Source organism: Ochotona curzoniae, unplaced genomic scaffold (genome assembly GCF_017591425.1).
Source record: "Ochotona curzoniae isolate NIBS_2020 unplaced genomic scaffold, NIBS_Ocur_1.0 scaffold_3890, whole genome shotgun sequence".
Lineage (NCBI taxonomy): Eukaryota > Metazoa > Chordata > Mammalia > Lagomorpha > Ochotonidae > Ochotona > Ochotona curzoniae.
In genome coordinates this window covers 1,816,788-1,837,480 of record NW_024467115.1, presented here as the reverse complement: position 1 = coordinate 1,837,480, position 20,693 = coordinate 1,816,788, and the positions used below count along the sequence as shown (strand labels likewise).

The window sequence follows — 20,693 nt, the reverse complement described above, 5'->3', positions numbered from 1 at the left end:
CTTGGATGAGATGAAAGGAGACATTAGCTTGTAGACCACAAGAATAGGAGTAATTTGAGAAATACTTGAAAAGAACAATGAATGAGTCAAAACGAGAAGTTTGCCCAACATCCAGGAGCGGTCTCACTAGGTCCCTGGGTTTTTGAGGGGACAGAGGAGCCCAGGCACCTTTGGTTGTCTGCAGTCAGAGTCAATAGCCAGTTCTTCAGACTGCAGCTTAGGGGTCATCTGCTGGGCTGGACTCCAGGGAGGGGGAAGGGTGTTCCTGCACAGGACAACCCGCTTTCCAAAGGCTACACTGCCTGCTAGGACAGGTTTATTTAGGAAAGGGCCTGGGATTAGGGTTGGTCTTAATCCAGTTTGCTGGTATGACCACAAGAGAAACACGTTCCAAGAGGGGTAAATAGCAGGGCATACTGGCTGGGTTAGGAGGGGCTGGCTAGTTGTCAGGAAGGAAATGGAGCAGACTTATTGACACATCTTGCTCTCTTGCTGCTTATAGTCCGTCTGCTCTTGCTTCTACACATCTGCCCTTTCCCATTCCCCCTGCCATCTATGTGAAGACACAGACGGAGTTCCAGACTCCTAGCATCAGCCTGGCCCAGTCCTGACTGTTGCCATCATTGGGGGGAGTGAACCAGCTGATGCAAGATCTCACTTGTTGTCTGTATCTGTCTCTCTTTCTCATTATTTCAGATGAAAATGCATTTTAAAAATTTTTTTATTATATTTTTGACAATCTTTACATAGTTAATTGGGGTGAAAAGGTTCAAGGGCTACAGGAAAGTGGGTAAGACTATTATTTCCATATTATTTCCTTCATGGGGGGCGGTATTAAGGGAGAAGGCCCACCCAATTTCCCACCCTCCCCAGGTCCCGCATGTAGGGTATGCTCTGAGGTTCTGCCTCGGTTGGTTTTGATATTTCAACAGGTATGAATCGCTGCCAATCTTGCCACTTCAAGCACTATGAGGTCCTTGAAGAATCCACTGATTGACCTAATCCATCATAGAGTCTGTTTGCCCCATTTCACTGCCAAGATATAGCTGAGATAGTTGGTTGACCTGTTCTTTCTTCTCTCTTTTCTTGGTTAGAGTTCTGAGTCCAGCATTTTGATTGGGGAGATCTCCAAAGAAACTTTGTCTGAGGTGTTCTCAAACCAGATTCTTGTATGTGCTAGCAAGTACAGGGCCCAGCACAGTCCATGGCCCTGATCAGCTGGTGGTTGCAATTGCTGGGTTGGTTCTGTTTTCACTCCCGACTTCCACTGGAACCAATGGGTGTTGCAGTCCAGCCTGGTTCTGCCCAGCACATAATTTGTGGTGTATTTACTTTTATCTCAATTTGTATTATGCTTTTCAGTTGGGTATTTGAGTAAGTAGTTAAGACACTGCATGGAGTGCTCACATCCTGTTAATTAGAGGGCCTTGTTTGAACCCTGTCTGACTTACTTGTGATCCAGTGTCTTGCAGTGGTACACCCTGCAAGGAAGCAAGGGATGGCTCAAGTATTAGATCCCTGCTACCCACTTGGAAGACTGAAATGGATTCTGAGCTCCATGCTTTCCCAGCCCAGTCCCAGCCCCTGTGGGCATGTGAGGACTGAATCTTCAGAAGGCAGACCTCTATCTCTTGTCTTTCAAATAAAACTGAAAATAAATCAAAACCAACATAGTAATAATAATAATAATAATGGCTTTTCCACAAATCTTTGAATAAAGTTTAAGTTTCAGAAGATATCCACATATATTTTCTGAGATTCCTTAGGCCTGTTGTCACACAGATCTCGGTTTGAGAGACACAGGCCTAAGACTAAACTGAAAAAGACTTCATGCTAAAGCTGGCTCAGCCTGGATTCCATTTTCTCATTGACTGCCCATTTGCACTGTGGCCTTACCAAACATGGATTGGCAGGTAGAATTTTTTTGTCTGTTTTTACAGATATTACCCCTTCTTCCAGACAGCTTTTCTCTTTCTCTACATGGAGAACCACTGGTTGATATTTAAGACTTTTTGACAGTTACTGTGACAGTGCCTTTCTGATCATATTCTCAGTTTGCTTCTCCAAGGAAATGTAGGTACTTCCTTGGTATTCCTCTTGATTTTCTGGAATACTGTGTTCCCCCGTGGCATGTGCAGCTGTAAGAACTAGACCATGTACACATGCTTGCGATGAAAGAAACAAGACTACATTTGAACTGTAATATTACAGTAAGGTGGAGCAATCCACCATGGGGGGAGGGCACGGCGAGGGATTGGGGAAACATCAGAGCCTATGAAACTATGTTATAAAATAAATGTTATAATCTTCCATAAAATATTGTCTGGCATTCAGAAAAAGTAGGTTGTATGAAGGACTTAATCCTAAACTCAAAGAAATTTCAGGTCACTAAAAGTGTTTACCAGCTGTTATCACATCTTTTGGGGATTATTAGATTTCTTGTGTAGGAAGTTGCCCCATAAATGCTTATTATGATACCATTCATTTCCAAAATTGTTATTCTGATCAGTGAAATAGTTTATAATGATCTTCATGACTGAACATTGTGGTGTAGTGGGTAAAGCATCACCTACAAAGCAGACATCTCATATGGTTGCTGATTCAAGGCCAAGGTGCTCCAACTCCTTGCTATTACACCTGAGGAAGCAATAGAAAACAGCCCAGTACTTGGACCACTGCACCCACAGGAGAGACCTGGATGAGAAACTCGTGGTTCCTGGCTTTGGCATGGGTGGCCAGTGAGGAATGAACGAGTGGATAGAAAATCTCTCTTCCTCTCTCTTTCTGTGTATGTGTGTGTGTATGAGTGTGTGACAGTGCCTGTCTGCTGTCTCTGTAACTTTGCTTTTCAAATAAAAATCTTTAAGAAAAATTTCATCTTAATTAGTACTTTATTTGTAAACTTTGAGTAGAAATACTTGATTCACTTGTGCGTTTGAAATTTTTTTTAGATCCTCATCAAAGCTAGTTGAGCCTAAATTCATGTAACTATACAGTAGTCTATAATGTTTATATTCATTGTTAATAATCCATAAATAATGCAATGGGCCTATATACAAGTGTCCTAATGTTAAAATAATAGTCTGATGGTTTTATTGATTAAGTATCAGTGATATTTTTTCAATTTGTAACCTTTTTTCTTCTTGCTTTCCAGCTTCCTTACGCTCAGAACTAAACCACCAACACGCAGCTGCAATTGACTTGTTACGGCAGAGTCATCACCAGGAACTGGCAGCTGCTAAGATGGAGCTGGAGAGAAGCATAGACGTCAGCAGACGACAGGTCACTGGCATGTCTGGGGCTTTCTGTGACCGTTTCTTTTCTTTTTTTTATGATTTATTTATTTTTATTGGAAAGACAGATATACAGAGAGGAGAGACAGAGAGGAAGATCTTCCGTCCGATGGTTCACTCCCCAAGCTAGCACAACACCTGGAGCTGAGACAGTCTGAAGCCAGGAGCCAGGAACTTCCTCCAGATCTCCCACGTGGTTGCAGGGTCTCAAGCTTTTGGGCCATCCTTGACTGCCTTCCAGGCCACAAGCAGGGAGCTGGATGGGAAGTGGAGCTGCTGGGATTAGAACCAGTGCCCATATGGGATCCCGGCGCGTTCAAGGCGAGGACCTTAACCACTGCGCCATCACGCCAGGCCCTGTACAAGTTTACTTTTAAAGCAATGTTAAAATAGTTTGATTGGACATTTTAAATATCTCTTATCTATTCTTCATATATGCACAGAAAGTAAGTAGAAAATTCTGGGAATTCTATTTGCATTTTACAGAGTAAGGAGCACATATGTAGAATAACAGATCTACAGGAGGAGTTAAGGCACAGAGAACATCATATCTCTGACTTGGATACGGAAGTACAGCACCTTCATGAGAACATAAGTGCCCTAACCAAAGAACTGGAATTTAAGGGGAAAGAAATTCTCAGAATACGAAGTGAATCCAACCAGCAAATGAGGTATGCCATTACTTGCAAGAGAAGGGATGTGCAGCTTTCTCCGAGGCTTGTTGTCATTATATGTAGTTATGTGTGCCCTTTTTGTGACTTAGACTGTCACATATTGAAGACCATGTTTTATCTCATTCATATGGTATGACCCAGAACATAGAGATATTTTTATTTTTGAATGATGTTCTCCCGTGCGTTCGTTAACTTTTGAAACTATAAAATAGTTTGGAATCTTAATTTGAAAAAGCATTAAAGGAGACAACTTTAGCACAAGCTAGAAATTTTTAACAAAGTAAGTAGATTAATTTAGGCTGTTTGTATTCATTTTTTTGTATCATACCGAAAATAATTTTGAATCTGGTGTAGAATATAGAAAGATCTGAAAACTTGATGTCAGAATAACATTTTCTTAACTAAAAATAAACAGGTTGCATGAACAAGATTTAAACAAGAGACTTGAAAAAGAGTTGGATGTCATGACAGCAGACCACCTCAGAGAGAAAAATATCATGCGGGCAGATTTTAATAAGACTAACGAGCTACTCAAGGAAATAAATGCAGCTTTGCAAGTGTCGTAAGTTATATTATATTAAAGAAAATACATATGTGGATAAACTGAGGAACATGGTATCTAACCTAGGTTAGCCACTATTACAGTAAAATGATATTTACAAGACCGTAAGTGCTATATTACAGAGCATAAGTGTAGTATGATATATTTAATTTGAATAATGCAGTTCAATGATTATTTTCATCAACTCCTACTGCCATGATTCTATTAGAACAGTGTTCATCTGAGTAATACCTCTTAGAATTATTTATGAGCCATTATGGCATGCCAAAAGCTCAAATTGTGTCCATTATACAATGTTAACTAAAAAGAGCATGTCCTAAACAATAGGAATATAATATTTCTATATACATACTTAATACCTATTTTATAAAACATTAATATTTCAAAAATAAAGTATTAATGTTTCACAAAGAAATAAAAATTAAACAGTTATAATTTCATGTAGGGAGAGCAGTAAGAGATATTGAGGATAGGAAAGAACAAATATATATATTTTTTTATTTTGGATATTCTATTTATTTCAATTCCTACTATAAAATTTAATTGTTTCAAAGATTTTAAATATCAATAAAGAGAACAATGCAAATAATATTACTACTCATTCCTAATAAACTCAAATATTGTAATAAGCACAACCTTTCTATTTTGTGCCTGATGTTTAAAAATTATTTATTAGCTATGCCCTTTCAAGAGAGAGAAATTTTAAATCCCTGAAGTCAATACAACTAGTGTTCAGTCCAAATCTGTGGCCTAAGCTCTGATTCAGAATTAATCTACTCTGAAGTGCTGTTAGTGGCTCATTTATTCACTTTAGTCTCTCCCCTTCCAATCAAATGAAATAGCCTCATTCAAAAATATTATACAGATGCGTATGTGTGCACCCACACACTCAGACAAGTGACAGATGGTGTAACCCATCCCGTTGACCTCTGTGTCCAGGTCAGAACTTAGACCCTTGGGCTCCAGAGGGCCTTATTCAGCATCGTCCAGTAGCAACCCTTGTTCCCCATCAGCTGTCTGCATCAGTGGAACTGCCTTTCTTGGTTTCCCCCTAACACCTTCCTGTGTTGTCTGGCGTATTCTATGTCCCGTTACTATCTGATTACTTTACCGACATGTGATTTTTCTCCTATTTTGTCAATATAACTGGTTCAATCTCGTAATAAAACTGGACACACCTAGACAAGAGCACACCTACACATGTTCATGTTAACAAAAGTCTGCACCATAGGAGGCGCTCCAGTCTTGGCATTTGCTTAAATGTCGCATGAGATGAGGTGTTCTTCCTGATAAACATATGTAGAATCTTCTCTGTAGTCTGCCCTCAAGAGGTACTTCATGGATGTGTTTTTTGAGGATTCCCTATCTACAACTTTGCGAAGTCTCCCTGAGGAGACTCATGGGGAGATCATCACTTCCCCAAATGCAGGAGCTGTGTTTGATATCATTAGAAGTAATTCTTAAATCCTTTTCAGCCACTCTATGAGCTCCTCGCCTCACACATTCTGCAGAAATGAGATCAAGTATTCTCAGAGGCTGTCACTCAGTGCTGTTGGTTCGGCACAGGCTGAGAGCCTGGATTCTCCTTGGTGCTCACTGAACAGTAACCTCCCGCTGTCCCTGCTTGCTCAGCACTGGTAGTGAACAAAGGGTAAAGGTTATGTCTCTGCTTCTGTACCAATCTGTTTTGTTTGGTTTTGTACATTGTCACTTGTCAGTAGTAAGTAATGACTAAATTGTAACTGCTTTTAGCAAATAGCAAATAGATTTACTGGTGAATAAACTGTTTTATCTGTTTTTCAAGCCTCATCATTTCTTTTATGCTTCATGATCTATGCATAGCAGCTGTATTTCTTATATCAACAGAAACCTATGGCTATCCTGTAATTAATCTCTAGCTTTAGGGAATTACTGTTTTAAACACACACACACATTTATCTGACTGGTGCTGTCCAAGAGCTTTTCTTTTTTAATGAAAATGTTCCGTATCTGCTGTATACAGCATTCTAGCTGCTAGGCAGTAACGGTGACTGAGCACTTGCACCGTGGCGAATGAGTCTGACAAACTGAACTTTTAATAATTCAGATGTCTGTAGCAATACGGGGACTAGCAATTGTCCTGTGTAAAAGCACAGTTCTTGACTGTTGGCCATATTCTGAAATGCAGTGGTTTGGATTGAAATAGGTGATGGGCAGGCAGGGTTTGTTCCAGTTTATGGAACCGAAGGAAGCAGTGTCTGAACAATTCCTGACCTGTTCCAGAAGATGAAAGTACCCTGTTATTGACGTTCTCATCAGCAGTGCACTGGCCTTTAAACTTGGAAATCACAAAAATCCTGTGGACTCTTAGAAGGTGTTGGTTGTTGGTGGATGAAGAAACAGCCTGCCAGACCAAGCCCGGCACTGAGGAAGCCCTGGAGCAACTAGAAGCTTCGTGTTTCTGCTCTTGCTCCAAATTGCGGTGGACTCCAGGGAGGAGAGCATGATGTATTTACAGGATGGAAAGTACCCTCCGCATCTCGAAGGAATAGTGATAACTATATCTCTTACCAAGTGACTATTAGAAATTTTTCTCAATTTTGGATATCAACATCTTAGTTTTTTTGAGTTCTATATAAATTTTATTTTCTTCAGTGATATAATATTTTATCAGAAACCTTATATTTAATAAAATGTCATGTTTTTGTATGTTTTAGAAATAAAATGAAAGGTATTTGATAATCCAAATGATTTCTGCTATGGATACAGAAAGTTTAAAGTAAATGAAAATATTCTCTAGAACTTGACCTGACGGCAGATCTTTGTTATGTGTTAAAGGTTCAGAGAAGATTATTAGTCAAGTATACCGTACATAAGCTTCTCATCAGACATACTTTACATAAGCTTCTCACCTTGGTTAAACAAAAAGCATTTTTTCTTTGGAGAAGTGTTGAATTTCTGTATTTGGACTTAAAATGTCAGTAATCTCTTATTAAAGCATTCTAGCACATGGAATTACTTGTTCTTTGAAAATTTTAAAACCTTTTATTTATAATACCTCAATAATTTTTGTTATTGATATTTGATCTTACCACTTTAGGTTATTTTTCTTGTCATGAAAAGAAATAATCTTGTTGTCACAAACTAGAGCTGAACTCTGAGTTTATGAGAAAATAAAGGTTCCACATTAAAATGTGTCAATACTGTTTCCTTTATATAAGATTATAGAGAAGGGTGACAGTAAGTTCTTTCATCTTTATAAAGTCCCAAAGCGTATGTGTGCCTAATAATACTCTTGTTTGACTCTACAGTTTCAATTCAGTGATTTTTTTTTCTTGTCAGTTATTATTATTATTTTTTTAAAAAACAGAAAGGGGAGTCCCTATAGCTTAGAAACTTTTCTTTACAGTTGTTTTAGACATTTGCATTTTCATCTGTGTTGTTCATGAGCCATAGACTTTGATCTGTATATTCTCAGGGGAAAAAAAAATAACAAGTTTGGACGTGCATGCACACCTGGTGAGATCCAATGGTGATCCTAATTAGTAATTTTACAAGATCTACTTCTCCTTTCTGTTCTTTCTTTGTATTAGTTTGAATAGAATTTTGTATCTTGAATACAAGACTTGATGTACTTGTGATTTCCTAAGAGCAGTGCTTCTAAGACTTTCAGAAGTCTGTCTTTAGGAATGCAGTCATATCTGACTACTTGTAATAGTATTTTCTTAATATTTTGAACTAATTTTAACATAAAATGTATAGGAAAACCTGGTATCACTATTGTAAAAACATCACTACTGAAAAATCTCATTCCTTATGAAGTAGAAGCTAGGCTGTAATTATGTCAACTGTGTGGGAATAACACATTATTAATGTTTACTATTGATGCATAAGATCTGTCTGCATGTTGTGAAATAGGATTAAAAGCATTTGTTAGGAAAAAAAATTTTTTTAAAAAGCTTAAAAATTATCTTGCATAAAACCAAGTTGACATATCTGGTGTGGCTGAAGCAGTTGCCTGGGGAACCCACTGACCAGTGCTGGCTTTTAAGTGGATATTGGAATAGGACCAGGCTTTCTTCCAATTAGAATTTTAAAAGGTTAGTAAATACAGAAATGTGTTTGTAAACTAGCTCTATAACATATTACTTACTTGTTCTCTCCTTTAATGCTTTCCGAGTTGTATTTCTTTGGATTATGTTTCTTTAATCAATTATATTTTCTCTAACATCCAAATATCTTCCTTACTAATTTTTTTGGTGATGTAAAGGTATTTCCTGGAGAAGATTACTTGATAATGAATCTATAAGTAAAGAATGTGTATGTTAAATCAAAACATTTATTAAAACTTGGGTTCAGGGCTGACCCCTAGGCAGAAAACCATGATTCAGTGATAACAGCTGATTGTTTTAGACTCCCTTAACTTTTCATTAGGCTAGGACAAAATGATAGAAATAATAGTTTTCAATAAGGCTTTAGACTTAGCTTTTTAGCTACCATTTGTAACAAGTATTATTCAGTTGTAGGAAGCCGTTAAAAAATCTTGAATCTTGCATTTTTTTTAAAGATTTCTTTACTTTTATTAGAAAAGCAGACTTACAAAGAGAAGGAAAGACAGAGAGAAAAATCTTCCATCTGCTATTTTACTTCCCAGATGGCTCCAGTGGCCTAAGATGAGCGGATTCAAAGCCAGGAGCTTGGAGCTTCTTCCAGATCTCCCACCTGGGTGCAGGCCACAAGGATTTGCGCCATCCTACACTGTTTCCCAGGCCACAAGCAAACAGCTAGATGGGAAGTGGAGCAGCTGGAACATGAACCGGTGCCCTTATGGGATGCCACCATTTGAATGTTGAGTATTAGCCTTTTGAGCCATGACACTTTGCTTTTTCATGATAAAAGAAAGAGCTCTAGTGACATCATGTGGCTGCTTTGGTATAAAACCCAGATTCTTTTTTCTTTGACTAAATCAGTATTTCACAGTCTTTCTTAAAACCTTACCAATGAGAAAATCGGTGAGTAAACGCTGCCATATGATAATATGTAGGCCTCACTGTATGGGAGTTCAGTGAATCAAATTATTTTGCACTAAAACCTGCATTGCTACAAAACAGTGTAAGTAAAGAGCAAAATTTAAAGTACAGAGCTCCTGAGTACACAGCCAAATGTGTCATCTCCAGATGTTCAGTCTACGCTTAGTAGAGGATTTTCATGCAACTTAGTTATGCAGCAAGTCTGGGGACCCTGTGGGATTGGGAATAAGGAGACTGGGTCAGATCACTGATTCCTGGAAGATAGATCTTCTGAAAGTTACACAGTGTTAGTTGAGTGAATAAAATTTCTGTCAGCTTTTATTAACCGTAGAGTTTTTGTTTTGTTTTGTTTTGTTTTTAATAATGTATTTGGGTCCAGCGTGGTAGTGTAGTGGCTAAAGTCTTCACCTTGCACATTCTGGGATTCCATATGGGTGCCTGTTCTAATCCCAGTGGCCCAGCTTCCCATCCAGCTCCCTGCTTGTTGCATGGGCAAAGCAGTTGAGGACGGCCCAAAGCCTTGGGACCCTGCATGCACCTGGGGACCCGGAAGAGCTCCTGGCTTCGGATCGGCTCATCTCTGGCCATTGAGGCTGTTTGGGGAGTGAATCAATGGATGGAAAATCTTCTTTTCTGTCTCTCCTCCTCTCTGTATATCTGAGTTTCCAATAAAAAAAATAAACCTTTAAAAAATGGTGTACTTGGGCCCGGCACGATGGTGTAGTGATTAAGGTCCTCGCCTTGCATGCCCGGGATCCCATATGGGCGCCGGTTCTAATCCCGGCAGCCCTGCTTCCCATCCAGCTCCCTGCCTGTGGCCTGGGAAAGCAGACGAGGACTGCCCAAAGTGTTGGGACCCTGCACCCGCGTGGGAGACCTGGAGGAAGCTCCTGAGTCTTGGCTTTGGATTGGCTCAGCTCCAGTCATTGCGGCTCACTTGGGGGTGAATCATTGGACGGAAGATCTTCCTCTCTGTCTCTCCTCTCTGTATATCCGCCTTTCCAATAAAAATAAAATAAATCTTTAAAAAAAATGGTGTACTTATTTACTTGAAAGGCAGTATTACAGAGAGAGATAGAGAGCAATATAGAGAGCTCTTCCATCTGGCGATTCACTCCCCAAGTGGCTACTACAGCCAGAGCTGGGCCATTCAAAACCAAGAGCTTAGGATTTCATCTGGACCTCCCAGATAGCCACAAGGGGCTAAGCACTTGGGTCATCTTACACTGTTTTCCCAGGTGCATTAATGAGTTGGATCTGAAGTGGAGCAGCTGGGAATCGAACCTCTGCTGGCATGCCAGCACACAGGCAGTGGCTGTCCCCTTAACCGTAGTTTTAGTAGGCTTAAGTTCTAGCCTTTTTGTGCGAAAGCTGATAGGGTTTTCCATTGGCTTTCCCTTCAGTCTGCCCTTCCCTGGTTCTTGGACTGGAGGGCTGTGTCACATCTGCTCACTTGTTTGGATCCTCCGGGGCGGTCGGGTCAGAACAGGCCTGGATCCGCAGTGCATTCTCCATCTCACGAGTCTTCCACAGTGTGTATGTGTCCGTTGCACCCACAGAGTTGCTAAACTGCATTTCTCATGAAATGCATCTGAGTGTGTCCTCTGTCCCCCTTTCCTCCGTCTGTCTTTATTCCTTTCATAAATGTTATCCCGCCTTGTATCATCACACACATTCATGGTGAGAGCCCCTACAATAAATCTGCATTTCTAGCATTAAACTTTTGTCAGGTTAGTACTGTTCAACATGTTGTATCAGCTGCAGAATTCAGCTCGTTAACTCCAGATACTCTTGATATGTTAAAATGAGTTAATGTTTTTGAAGAGTGACCTATAAGACGCTTAGGAATATTCACAACTCATAAAGCCTTTAATGTAACCTCACAGCTTTTGGAGAAATCATGTCATCTTAAGTTTCAAAGAGAAAAATTTGTTTAAAATGTGTGTGTGTGTGTGTCTGAGAATATCGGTGAGCTAAAGATTTTTTTCTTTGTAGGTTAGAAGAAATGGAAGAAAAATACTTATTGAGGGAATCAAAGCCAGAAGATATACAGATGATCACAGATTTAAAAGCCATGCTTACAGAAAGAGACCATGTCATAAAGAAACTAATTGTAAGATTCTTTTTGTTTTTGGTGCAACCAAGTTACTAATCAATAGAACACCGTTCCAGGAAAACATGGAAAATATTTTTAAATAATGCTGATGGAAAATGGAATGTAAAAACATGGGCATTGTATTTGAATGTTTATTAAGATGCTTAGGAATGGAAGTACATATAAACAGTTTTTAAAATTTAAATTTGGCATGAGAATATGGAATTTTTTACTTTTTCTTCACTTTTTTAAAAAAGATAATCCTTTTGATAATACTACATGTTTAACAACAGGCATGTCATTGCTGAGACACAGATAACATGATGAAAGGATACATGCATGTGTATTGTATATGTAGAATCATAATTGGCTAGGCAAGAACAATCAGTGTGTTCCATGCAGTAGCCTACAGTGTACAGTGCTAGGTTATCCATGTTAAGTTCTTAAAATGTGTTCCACCAGACACAGATCTAAAGAGATTCCACTCTACACAAAAGGGGTAACACCAAGGTGTTAAGGGCTCAGACAAATCCATCAAGGAAGAAAATGCATATTTAACAGAAAATACACAGACTTCGTTTAAGCTGTTATTCCTCAAAAGTTTTTAAAAAATTGCACAATTGCTTTAAATTTCAAGAACCATTTCACTTTTCAAAAATGATATGCCCTTATAGAAAGTTAAAATACTGCCCTGTAGTGCCACTCTCAGATGAAAATCTTTCACAGTAAAACAAGAATTAGAACACAAATCACTGTGTATGCACTGGTTTTTGCAGCTGGAATCTGGACATTGGTGTAAGACAGTACAAGAATAACCTTTATCGCTGAGGCTTTTTTCCTAATGTAGCTCTTACCATGTAGGAAGGTCAACCTGTGTTCTAGGACTAGAATTTCCTTGGAGAAAACAACAGGGCACATTTGCAGTTCATGAAGAACCCAGGCGCAGACTTTGGAGACATAGGGTGCTTGTTCTGCACCAACCACCCATTTCTGCAAGCATGGTGAACATGTACACAGGACTCATAGATCATTCTGTTTGACAACATTCGCAAAGGATTACTCTGTATGTCACACATGAAATTAGCATTCCTAGTAAGTGACTTTCTTCCTTGATTCATAGAAGTAGCTATTGATTTTGCAGTTCTTACACAAGTGTAATGGGATAGATATTAGACTTAAAAGAGCCAAGTAACTTTGCAAAATAGCTCAGCTAGTGGGAGCCAGGGCCAGCTTTAGCCACAGGTGGTTCATACTCTTCACAGCACCCTGATGGCACAGAGGAAGTGATGGTCGGTGGTGACTGAAATGGTGATGAGGACTCCAGATGTGCACAGCCCTGCATCCTCACATGCTCTGTGAGGAGGCCTTCTATCCAGTTAAGGCCTTCCCACATTCTGGTTATTCAGTTAGCACAAGCTGGTTGATGCAGCCTGGGACAGAGACTTTATTTCTGAGTGGGGAATTTTCTTTTCCCTCTTCATTGATTAACAATGCTCTGTTGTGTTGTTGTGTCAGGGAGATTAGGCAAGAATCTAATTTATTTCCAGAACTGAGGAATAATATTTCATAATGCCATCCTGCTGTGTGAAAACAATGCAACCACACTTGCAGCCCAGTGAATGCAGGTCAGACCAGCCCAGACTGCAGAATTAAGCTTGGGAAACAGAAACAAACAAAGCATTTAGATCAAGTTTCAGAGGAAAGGGTATTACAGGATAGAGTGCCCCAGCACAGGGTTTAAAAGGTATAGAAAACTTACCCTCCAGCAGCTTTTAAAACCTTGACAATCAGCTGAAGTTTAGAAATCTTTGAACAGAAAAAAAATCTTCATTCATGTTTTAAATTTTGTATGAAATGGCACTTACACATTAAGTTTTAAATATTCAATAGAAAATGTTGAAAAGATGTTTATATTCTTTTGCATAGGAGGATAATAAATTTTATCAGCTGGAATTAGTCAATCGAGAAACTAACTTCAACAAAGTGTTTAACTCAAGCCCTACTGTTGGTGTTATTAATCCATTGATGAAGGTATGTGCTATAGACATATGAAATAGGAATGTGGCTTAACATTTTATTAAAAATTTGTGAAGCATTTGGAGAATAGGATAAAATTCCCCCAAAATGTTTTCTTATATCTAATTATTTCACACAAAAATTTATGAATTCTTTATTTTCATAATGAAACTGTTAATATTCTTTTGTTGTTCTTTCAGACTCCTTAAAACAATACTTAATACACTTAACATAAAGCCTTGGTTTTATCATTTTGTTTTATTTTGTTTTTCACATTACTGAAGAAAACTGAATGTCCTTCAGTTAGTTGCTTGTCATTGCCTAACTGATCCTACTTGTTCAGGGGGTCCAAAAAATACTTACTGTGCACATACTTGTTGCTTGGCAATAATCAAAGTAGAGTTTTCCTGCCCTCAGTCCAATGAGTGTTGTTGACAGCTCACATTGACATGGTATGTTCTGATACTCTGTGACTTTCTCAGGACTGGATACAAGAGCCTTGACATGAAGTGTACCTTGGTATCCCAGCTTCCTAGGGCTCCTGTGCAGTACTTTGGGCACAATGGGTATTCAGTATCTGTCTAGTTGAAGAGTTTCATCACATTTTCTATAAGCTACCACAAACTATCCTGTAAATAAAGCAAGTAACATAGAATGGATTATATATGCATTGGCTTCCTAAGGCTTAGGAATCTTTTGATAGAAGTCAGTAGAACACGTGAAGGTGCTAGTTCTAAAGCACTTTTGTTGGTTTAAATTTTAGTAAGTTTCACATCATGCCTGCTTTTATTGGGAGCTTTACCCAGAAATTTTGCTTTCAAAGCTTATAAAACATCTCTTCTGGGGACCCTTAATCCAGCCCTCCTTCACAGATTAAAGGCTGCAAATGTTAAGCATGGATGTTCTGTGCAGAGCAAAGAGTATAGAGGTGTCTGTCTCCAGAGCCTCATCCAGCATCTAAGTTCAAAAATTAGGCTAAAATAAACTTTTAACTGTAAAGTAAGATTATAAGTACTTTTTTTCTTTTGAAAGGTAGATTTATAGAGAGAAGGAGTGATAGACAGATCTTCCTTCTGCTGGTTCACTCACCAAATAAACAGAATGCCTGGAGCTGAGCTGACCTTAAGACGGAAGCCAGGAGTTTCTGGGTCTGCCATATTGGTGTAGAGACCCAAGGCTTTTGGCTGTCTTCTGCTGTTTTCTCAGGCCATAAACAGGCTGGGAAGTGGAGCAGCCAGGACAGGAACTGGCACCCGTAGGTGATGCTGGTGCTTGAAGGTGGAGGATTAGCTACTTGAGCCATTGTGTTGACCCCAGATGAAAAGAAGTATAGAAACAAGATGCACTATATCTTTTTTTTTCTTACTATTTGATTAGAATTATAGTTTTTAGCTATAAAACTGTTACTGTAGAATACCACTAATGATACTTTTAATTTCTTAGAATAGAAATATTAAGTAGGTTTAACTGTGCCCTCTGGTGACTAGAATAAGAAAAAGCAAGACACATCTTTGTAAGAACTTTCAAGCTCTTGTTAACCTTTGTAGTGATTTCAGTCTTCACCAGTAACTCTGAAGAACACTTTTTCTCGGTGTGCTGTGAGTCATAGAATATAACCTGGAGAAAAATGTCTAGAAACTTATTTAGTAAGTAAAAGAAAAGTTTTTGTTTTGTGCATTATTTTTTTTTTCAAAGTCTGGAATCATTTAGCAAAGAAAATTTTCATAAGTAGTTACATCTAATGAGAAAAATGTGAAGAATTTTTAAGTCTTTTACAACATGCTGGTCTTTATTCCGCACAGGATGATGCTCATTGAGTCTGCAGGTGTGAGTAAGGGACTTGAGACTCCAGTTAATGATTTGTAAGCTGATAGAGTTCAGCAATCTATTTACAATCTCTTATTGTAAAGATTGATATGAAAATACTGATTACTTTTATTTTAAAATCTTTTTAGAAAATAATTAATAATATTGCCAATTAATTGTGAAATTGTGGATTTAATTTCCTCCTTTCACAACGATGTCACAGTGTACTTAATATCTAAACATCCACTGAGTAATCTTTAGGTCTTAAGTAGAAATGTGAAATTTGCTTTAAACTACATTGCCAAGCATTTTCTTATTGCTTTTTTTTTCTAGGCAAGAACTGCCTCCCTTTGACAGATGGCTAAAGTTCAAGGACCTCTCTTAAAATTATATTTAACTTCACCCTTTTTTTCTAATTTAACCTAAATTCATTTAGCCTTGTGATATTTGCAAGAGCTCTTCTTCCCGTCGTTCTTTCCTTCCCCCAGTGTTCTCTTTATCCGTTGGCATTCCGCCTTCCTGATGGTTGAGCCAGGAGTGACCCACTCTCATACATGGCTCCCTCCTTCCTTCTGTCCTGGTAGCGTGCCTGTCTTTGAGGATTCCATGTAGATAAGAACACCTCCAAGGATCCAGACCACACTTTGGGTAACACTAGTTAATTATTTTAACATGCTAACCTACTTAAAACTGCCCAGATTTCCCCGTGCCAAGCTTACATCTTGTGCCATTCCTATTTTTTCTTATTTATTCTCATGTAGGGAATGTCCTCACATGTATTATTTTTAATGCAGCAAAAGAAGAAGAATGATAAATCACCAACAAACAGGTTTGTGAGTGTTCCCAATCTCAGTGCTCTGGAATCCAGTGGAGTGGGCAATGGACATCCTACCCGCCTGGATCCCATTCCTAATTCTCCAGTCCACGACATTGAGTTCAACAGCAGCAAACCACTTCCACAGCCAGTGCCACCCAAAGAGCCCAAGGCATTTTTGAGGTGAGCCCGCCTCACCAATGATTTTTTTTTCTTTTTTATCTTGAAAAATGCATCTTCTTGAATTGCCAAAATATGTTCTGAGAACAATGTAAGAAAAATAGTACAATGAAATATTTCCAAAATAATTTTTGTCAGCTCTGTAGGGAACTTTTTGTCTCTGTTAAAAAGCAAACAAACAAACTTTTTTTCTAATTTCTTGTTCATCATTTTTCCAAGTAGTAAAAGCAATGCCAGTGTAATTCATATGCTTAGAATTTTAATATCTGTGAACATTGATTCATTGTTAGTATTATCACATTTTTTTCATTAATAACCCATCCTGATGGAAGAACTATACATTTTTAATAATTTATTAAATGTTTTTTGGTTCTTAAATAGCTTGTTTTTCCCCTTTTTTGTTGATAAGTTTTACTTATAAATATGTGTAGGCATACCACCAAAATAAATATATAGGTTCTGGGAAGTAATGGTATGGTTAAGCAAAATACTAGGTTAGGAAAACCAGATTTTAAAATTGGTATTTCAATTTTGTTACCTCAGAGTTGTTGATTAGATTGCCTAACAAATAAGTTTAACGTGAAATGCAGTTGGTTAGCCATCAGATAGTCAAAGTCAGAGGTACTGTTGTCTTATAGTCACCTTAATATTATTTAAATTTTACTGCTTTAAATTTATTTTTTTAATTTTTAATAAATCTCAGCAGTGGCACTAATACCAATCTTGTAAGCAGACAGGCCTTTTTTAATGTCTAGTGATAAGTGATATTGTTAATGACTAGTGATGCTGTTAATGAACCATAAAACAATAGTAAGAATGAAAACTAGTGAAATGCACATCTGAATGTGATTCCTGCTGAATCCTGTGTGTTGCTTATTTCCCCGTGCATGGCTGCGTTCAGGCATCAGTAGGCTGCATGTGCATGAGCTCAAGGACATGACTGCTGCAGTTCCCATTGCCCATTGTCGCGTGCCTTGTAATTTCCCCCGAAGACGGTAGGGATTCTTTTGCTTTCTCAAGTAGTCAAAGAACTTTTCATTAGCATTACGATAAGTGTAAATTACATGTTTTTGAAGATAGAGGATGTACTCCATTTCCTGGAGTATTTGCTTATGGAACTATGAAATCAAAGCTCAATATAATTATGCATAGAGTAAAAACCACAAAACCTCTATTTGATTTTTTTAATTTAGTTATATTTAACAAAACATCTATAAAATCAAATGCTTGTGTCAGATTCTGAACTTTTACTTAATTGACTGAAAGGAAAAAGGTGCTGAAAGAGAGGCACACTGTCTTAACGCTCTCTTATCTCCCGCCATCATCCCGGATTGTTTTTATCCCGAGGCAGTCTCATCATTTTCCTCAGTTGTTTGCCTTTGGTCTTCCTGTAGTCGTGATGTGGCCCCTCTTTCACTGAATTCATCTGAGTTACTGATGCACTTGCATGAGCTCCTGGAGTATAGAACTGGAGCAGGTGTGTGAAACACACTGGAGCAGGTGTGTGAAACACAGCTTGTAACATGGGCATCCAGTTTGTAATGGTCTACAGGGATGTGTGATGTGCTTTTCCCTTCATTTTGCAAAGCCGCTGGGTTACGTGTCTCTCTTTTTATGAATTTAGTCCTCCTCAGAGTGAAGCCTCCCCGGTGTCTTCTCCAGATCCCCAGCGCCAGGAGTGGTTTGCCCGGTACTTCACGTTCTGAGAAAACTGTCAGCACAGCTCCCGGTGGACTGTGACTGAGAGCATGACTTTATACAAACCATGATGTGAACAGGCTTCCCCAGGTCAAACACTGTGAATGAGAATCTGTCTGTCTCTCCAAGTTCACCATGCGTTCACTGTATTTCCTCTGATGTTCATTGGAGTCATTCCCTAAGGTACTGTATTATGTGTGTAATTATAACATTTATTTTTATTTGAGATGGAAGTCTTTAACCTTTGTAATTACTGCATAATAAATTTTGTTAGAACAAACAACAATGCTTTCCATTTCCTTCTGGCAAATGTGCTTTAATTTATAGGTGCTTTTTAACTTAGGTGAGATCAGAAAAGTTTTACTACATAAATAATCATCTGATAACAAATTTATATCAAATTGGCTATTGATTTCACTAATTGTAACAAAATAAGAAAAGAGAAACATAATTTATTAACTTGTCCCATCATCATGTTAATTTTGACAAATTGTTCTGTAAGTTACTAGAAATTGCTGACAAGGATTAGTTGATTAGTGCTGTGCAGGTGACAGTGCCAGATGCGTCACAGAAAGATGAAAACCCTCTGTCCTCAGTGAGCTAGCTTGAACATGTGCTGCAGAAATCCAGAAACATTTCTTAAAGCTGTATCACACGATCAGCAGACGAGATTTATGGGGAATACAACATGGAGGAGGAAATTTTCTACTTAAATAGAGGCAGGGAAAAGCCGACTTGGAAGGAGTATCCAAGTGTAATATGTTAATAAGAGTAAGAATTTATCACACAGACCAGAGCCATTGTAGTTAGAAGCTGAAGCAAGAGTCAAGGAAGAGGGGTGCATGGTGTGGTACTGCAGGTTAAGCTGCCACTTAACTGCCCACATCTCATATCTGAGTGCCAATTCTGGTCTCACTTTCTCCACTTCCAATTAATCTTCCTAGTAATGGCCTGGGAAAAACAGTGACAGATATGGGCCCTTGCCATCCACATGGATGAAGCTCCTGTCTTTGGCATGGCACAGCACTGACCATTGTGGCACCCTAGGAGTGAACCAATGAGTGGGAGTTTTCTTTACCTCTCTCTGAAACTGTTTGAAAATAAATGAATCTTTCTTAAATCAACAACAAAAAAGAGGGGCATGCAAAGGTTTAACTACCTCTTGGGATGCCGACATCTCAGAGTGCCAGTGCCAGTTCCAGCTCCATGTCAAATTCTGCCTTCCTACTAAATCATTCTGGGGGCGAGAGATAATGATAAAGTGCTTGGTTCCCTGCCACCCACGTGGCAGACCTGGGTGGACCAGGTTCCTGGCTTCAGACTGACCCAGCATTGACTGGTGAAAGGCATTTGGGGAGTGAACCCTCAAACAAAAGAATGTCTGTGCTTTTTATGAGAAGGGAAAGAGGGAAAACAGAAGAGGAAAGGAGGAGAAGATGACAGCGGGGGTGGGGGCGGGGAAGGAAAGGGAAGGGAAGGAGAGAGCGCTCAAGCAGGCTGGTGGGAAGTGAAGGAAAGGAGAAGAAACAGGGAAGGGATGGAGAGGGAAGAAGAGAGAGCAGGCTGGCAGAGTCCTGAGGACTCTGCATTTCTGTGTATGACACGTGTAGAGCTCTGCTTCCAACTTTTGGATACCTACTTTGTATCAGATATTTCAGGGTTTTTTTGCATTTTTAACCCTTCAGCACCCAGTGCATGTGTGCATGCATATGCATGCATGTGTAAACACACACACACACACACACACACACACACCTAGAAGGGTTGTAACTGTCCCTTCCATTATGCTTTAAGGGTCCTTGAATGTTTCATAAAGAATTAACCTTGATCCCCCCAGAATTTTTAACAGGGTCAGGATTAGATTGAAATGTAGGCGAAGAGAGAAGAAGTCATAATGATTGCAACTGGTTCCTGAGAGTTAGGGACCTAACTAACATCAAAATTGATTGATAATGTATTGAGTTGGCCATTGTAAGGACTGAACTGAAGAACTAGAGGATGAAGAAAGGGGATGAAGGTGAGAAGACAGAAGATACAGAATTGGTGAAGGTAAGTGACAAATACATACAAACAGAAAGGAAATAAAGTATGACCAAAAGATGAAGTTTTATTTCAGATGAGTTGAATAAAAGTTGCCCTATAATAATTAACAGGCAGATAAACATAAGCATCTGGAGGTGGGAAAAACCTGAGCTGTATGTATTTTGCAAGCATGACACCTACATGGGAGATAAAACTGCAGATGTTGATGAGAACAAGGAATGCAGTGACGTATGGAACTTAGGAGATACCAACATTTAAAGGTCAGGTAGGACCTGAATGAAGAGAAGTGTTCTAGATCCAAACAAGCAGGGGGTTCTGGAAGAAGAATGTTTCAAGAACAGCTAACCAGCAGCGTCAGAGTCAGCAGAACTGCCCTTGGCTTTGGCAGTTGGAAGATGGTCTGAGGAAGGGCAGATTCAGGGCAAAGGTGGCAGTGGATGCCAGACTCCAGGACAGTGAAGGACACCAAGGAGATGGAGACTGAAGAAGCTTAGCTAGTGGGG

General features: G+C 39.0%; 1 protein-coding gene across 3 annotated transcripts in view; it reads left to right on the top strand.

Moving 5' to 3' along the window:
• FAM184A (family with sequence similarity 184 member A) overlaps positions 1–18,423 on the top strand; it is a 106,924-nt gene extending 88,501 nt beyond the window's left edge. The window contains exons 12-18 of one of the 3 annotated variants that reach the window (XM_040965232.1): positions 3,155–3,282; positions 3,780–3,964; positions 4,383–4,529; positions 11,534–11,651; positions 13,560–13,664; positions 16,250–16,452; positions 18,074–18,423. In XM_040965232.1, the coding sequence (XP_040821166.1) occupies positions 3,155–3,282; positions 3,780–3,964; positions 4,383–4,529; positions 11,534–11,651; positions 13,560–13,664; positions 16,250–16,452; positions 18,074–18,155 (968 nt within the window). In that variant the 3' untranslated portion in view covers positions 18,156–18,423. The remainder of the gene's footprint in view (positions 1–3,154; positions 3,283–3,779; positions 3,965–4,382; positions 4,530–11,533; positions 11,652–13,559; positions 13,665–16,249; positions 16,453–18,073) is intronic. The other 2 variants (XM_040965233.1, XM_040965234.1) reach the window with 2 other exon arrangements.
• Positions 18,424–20,693: the final 2,270 nt, after the last annotated feature.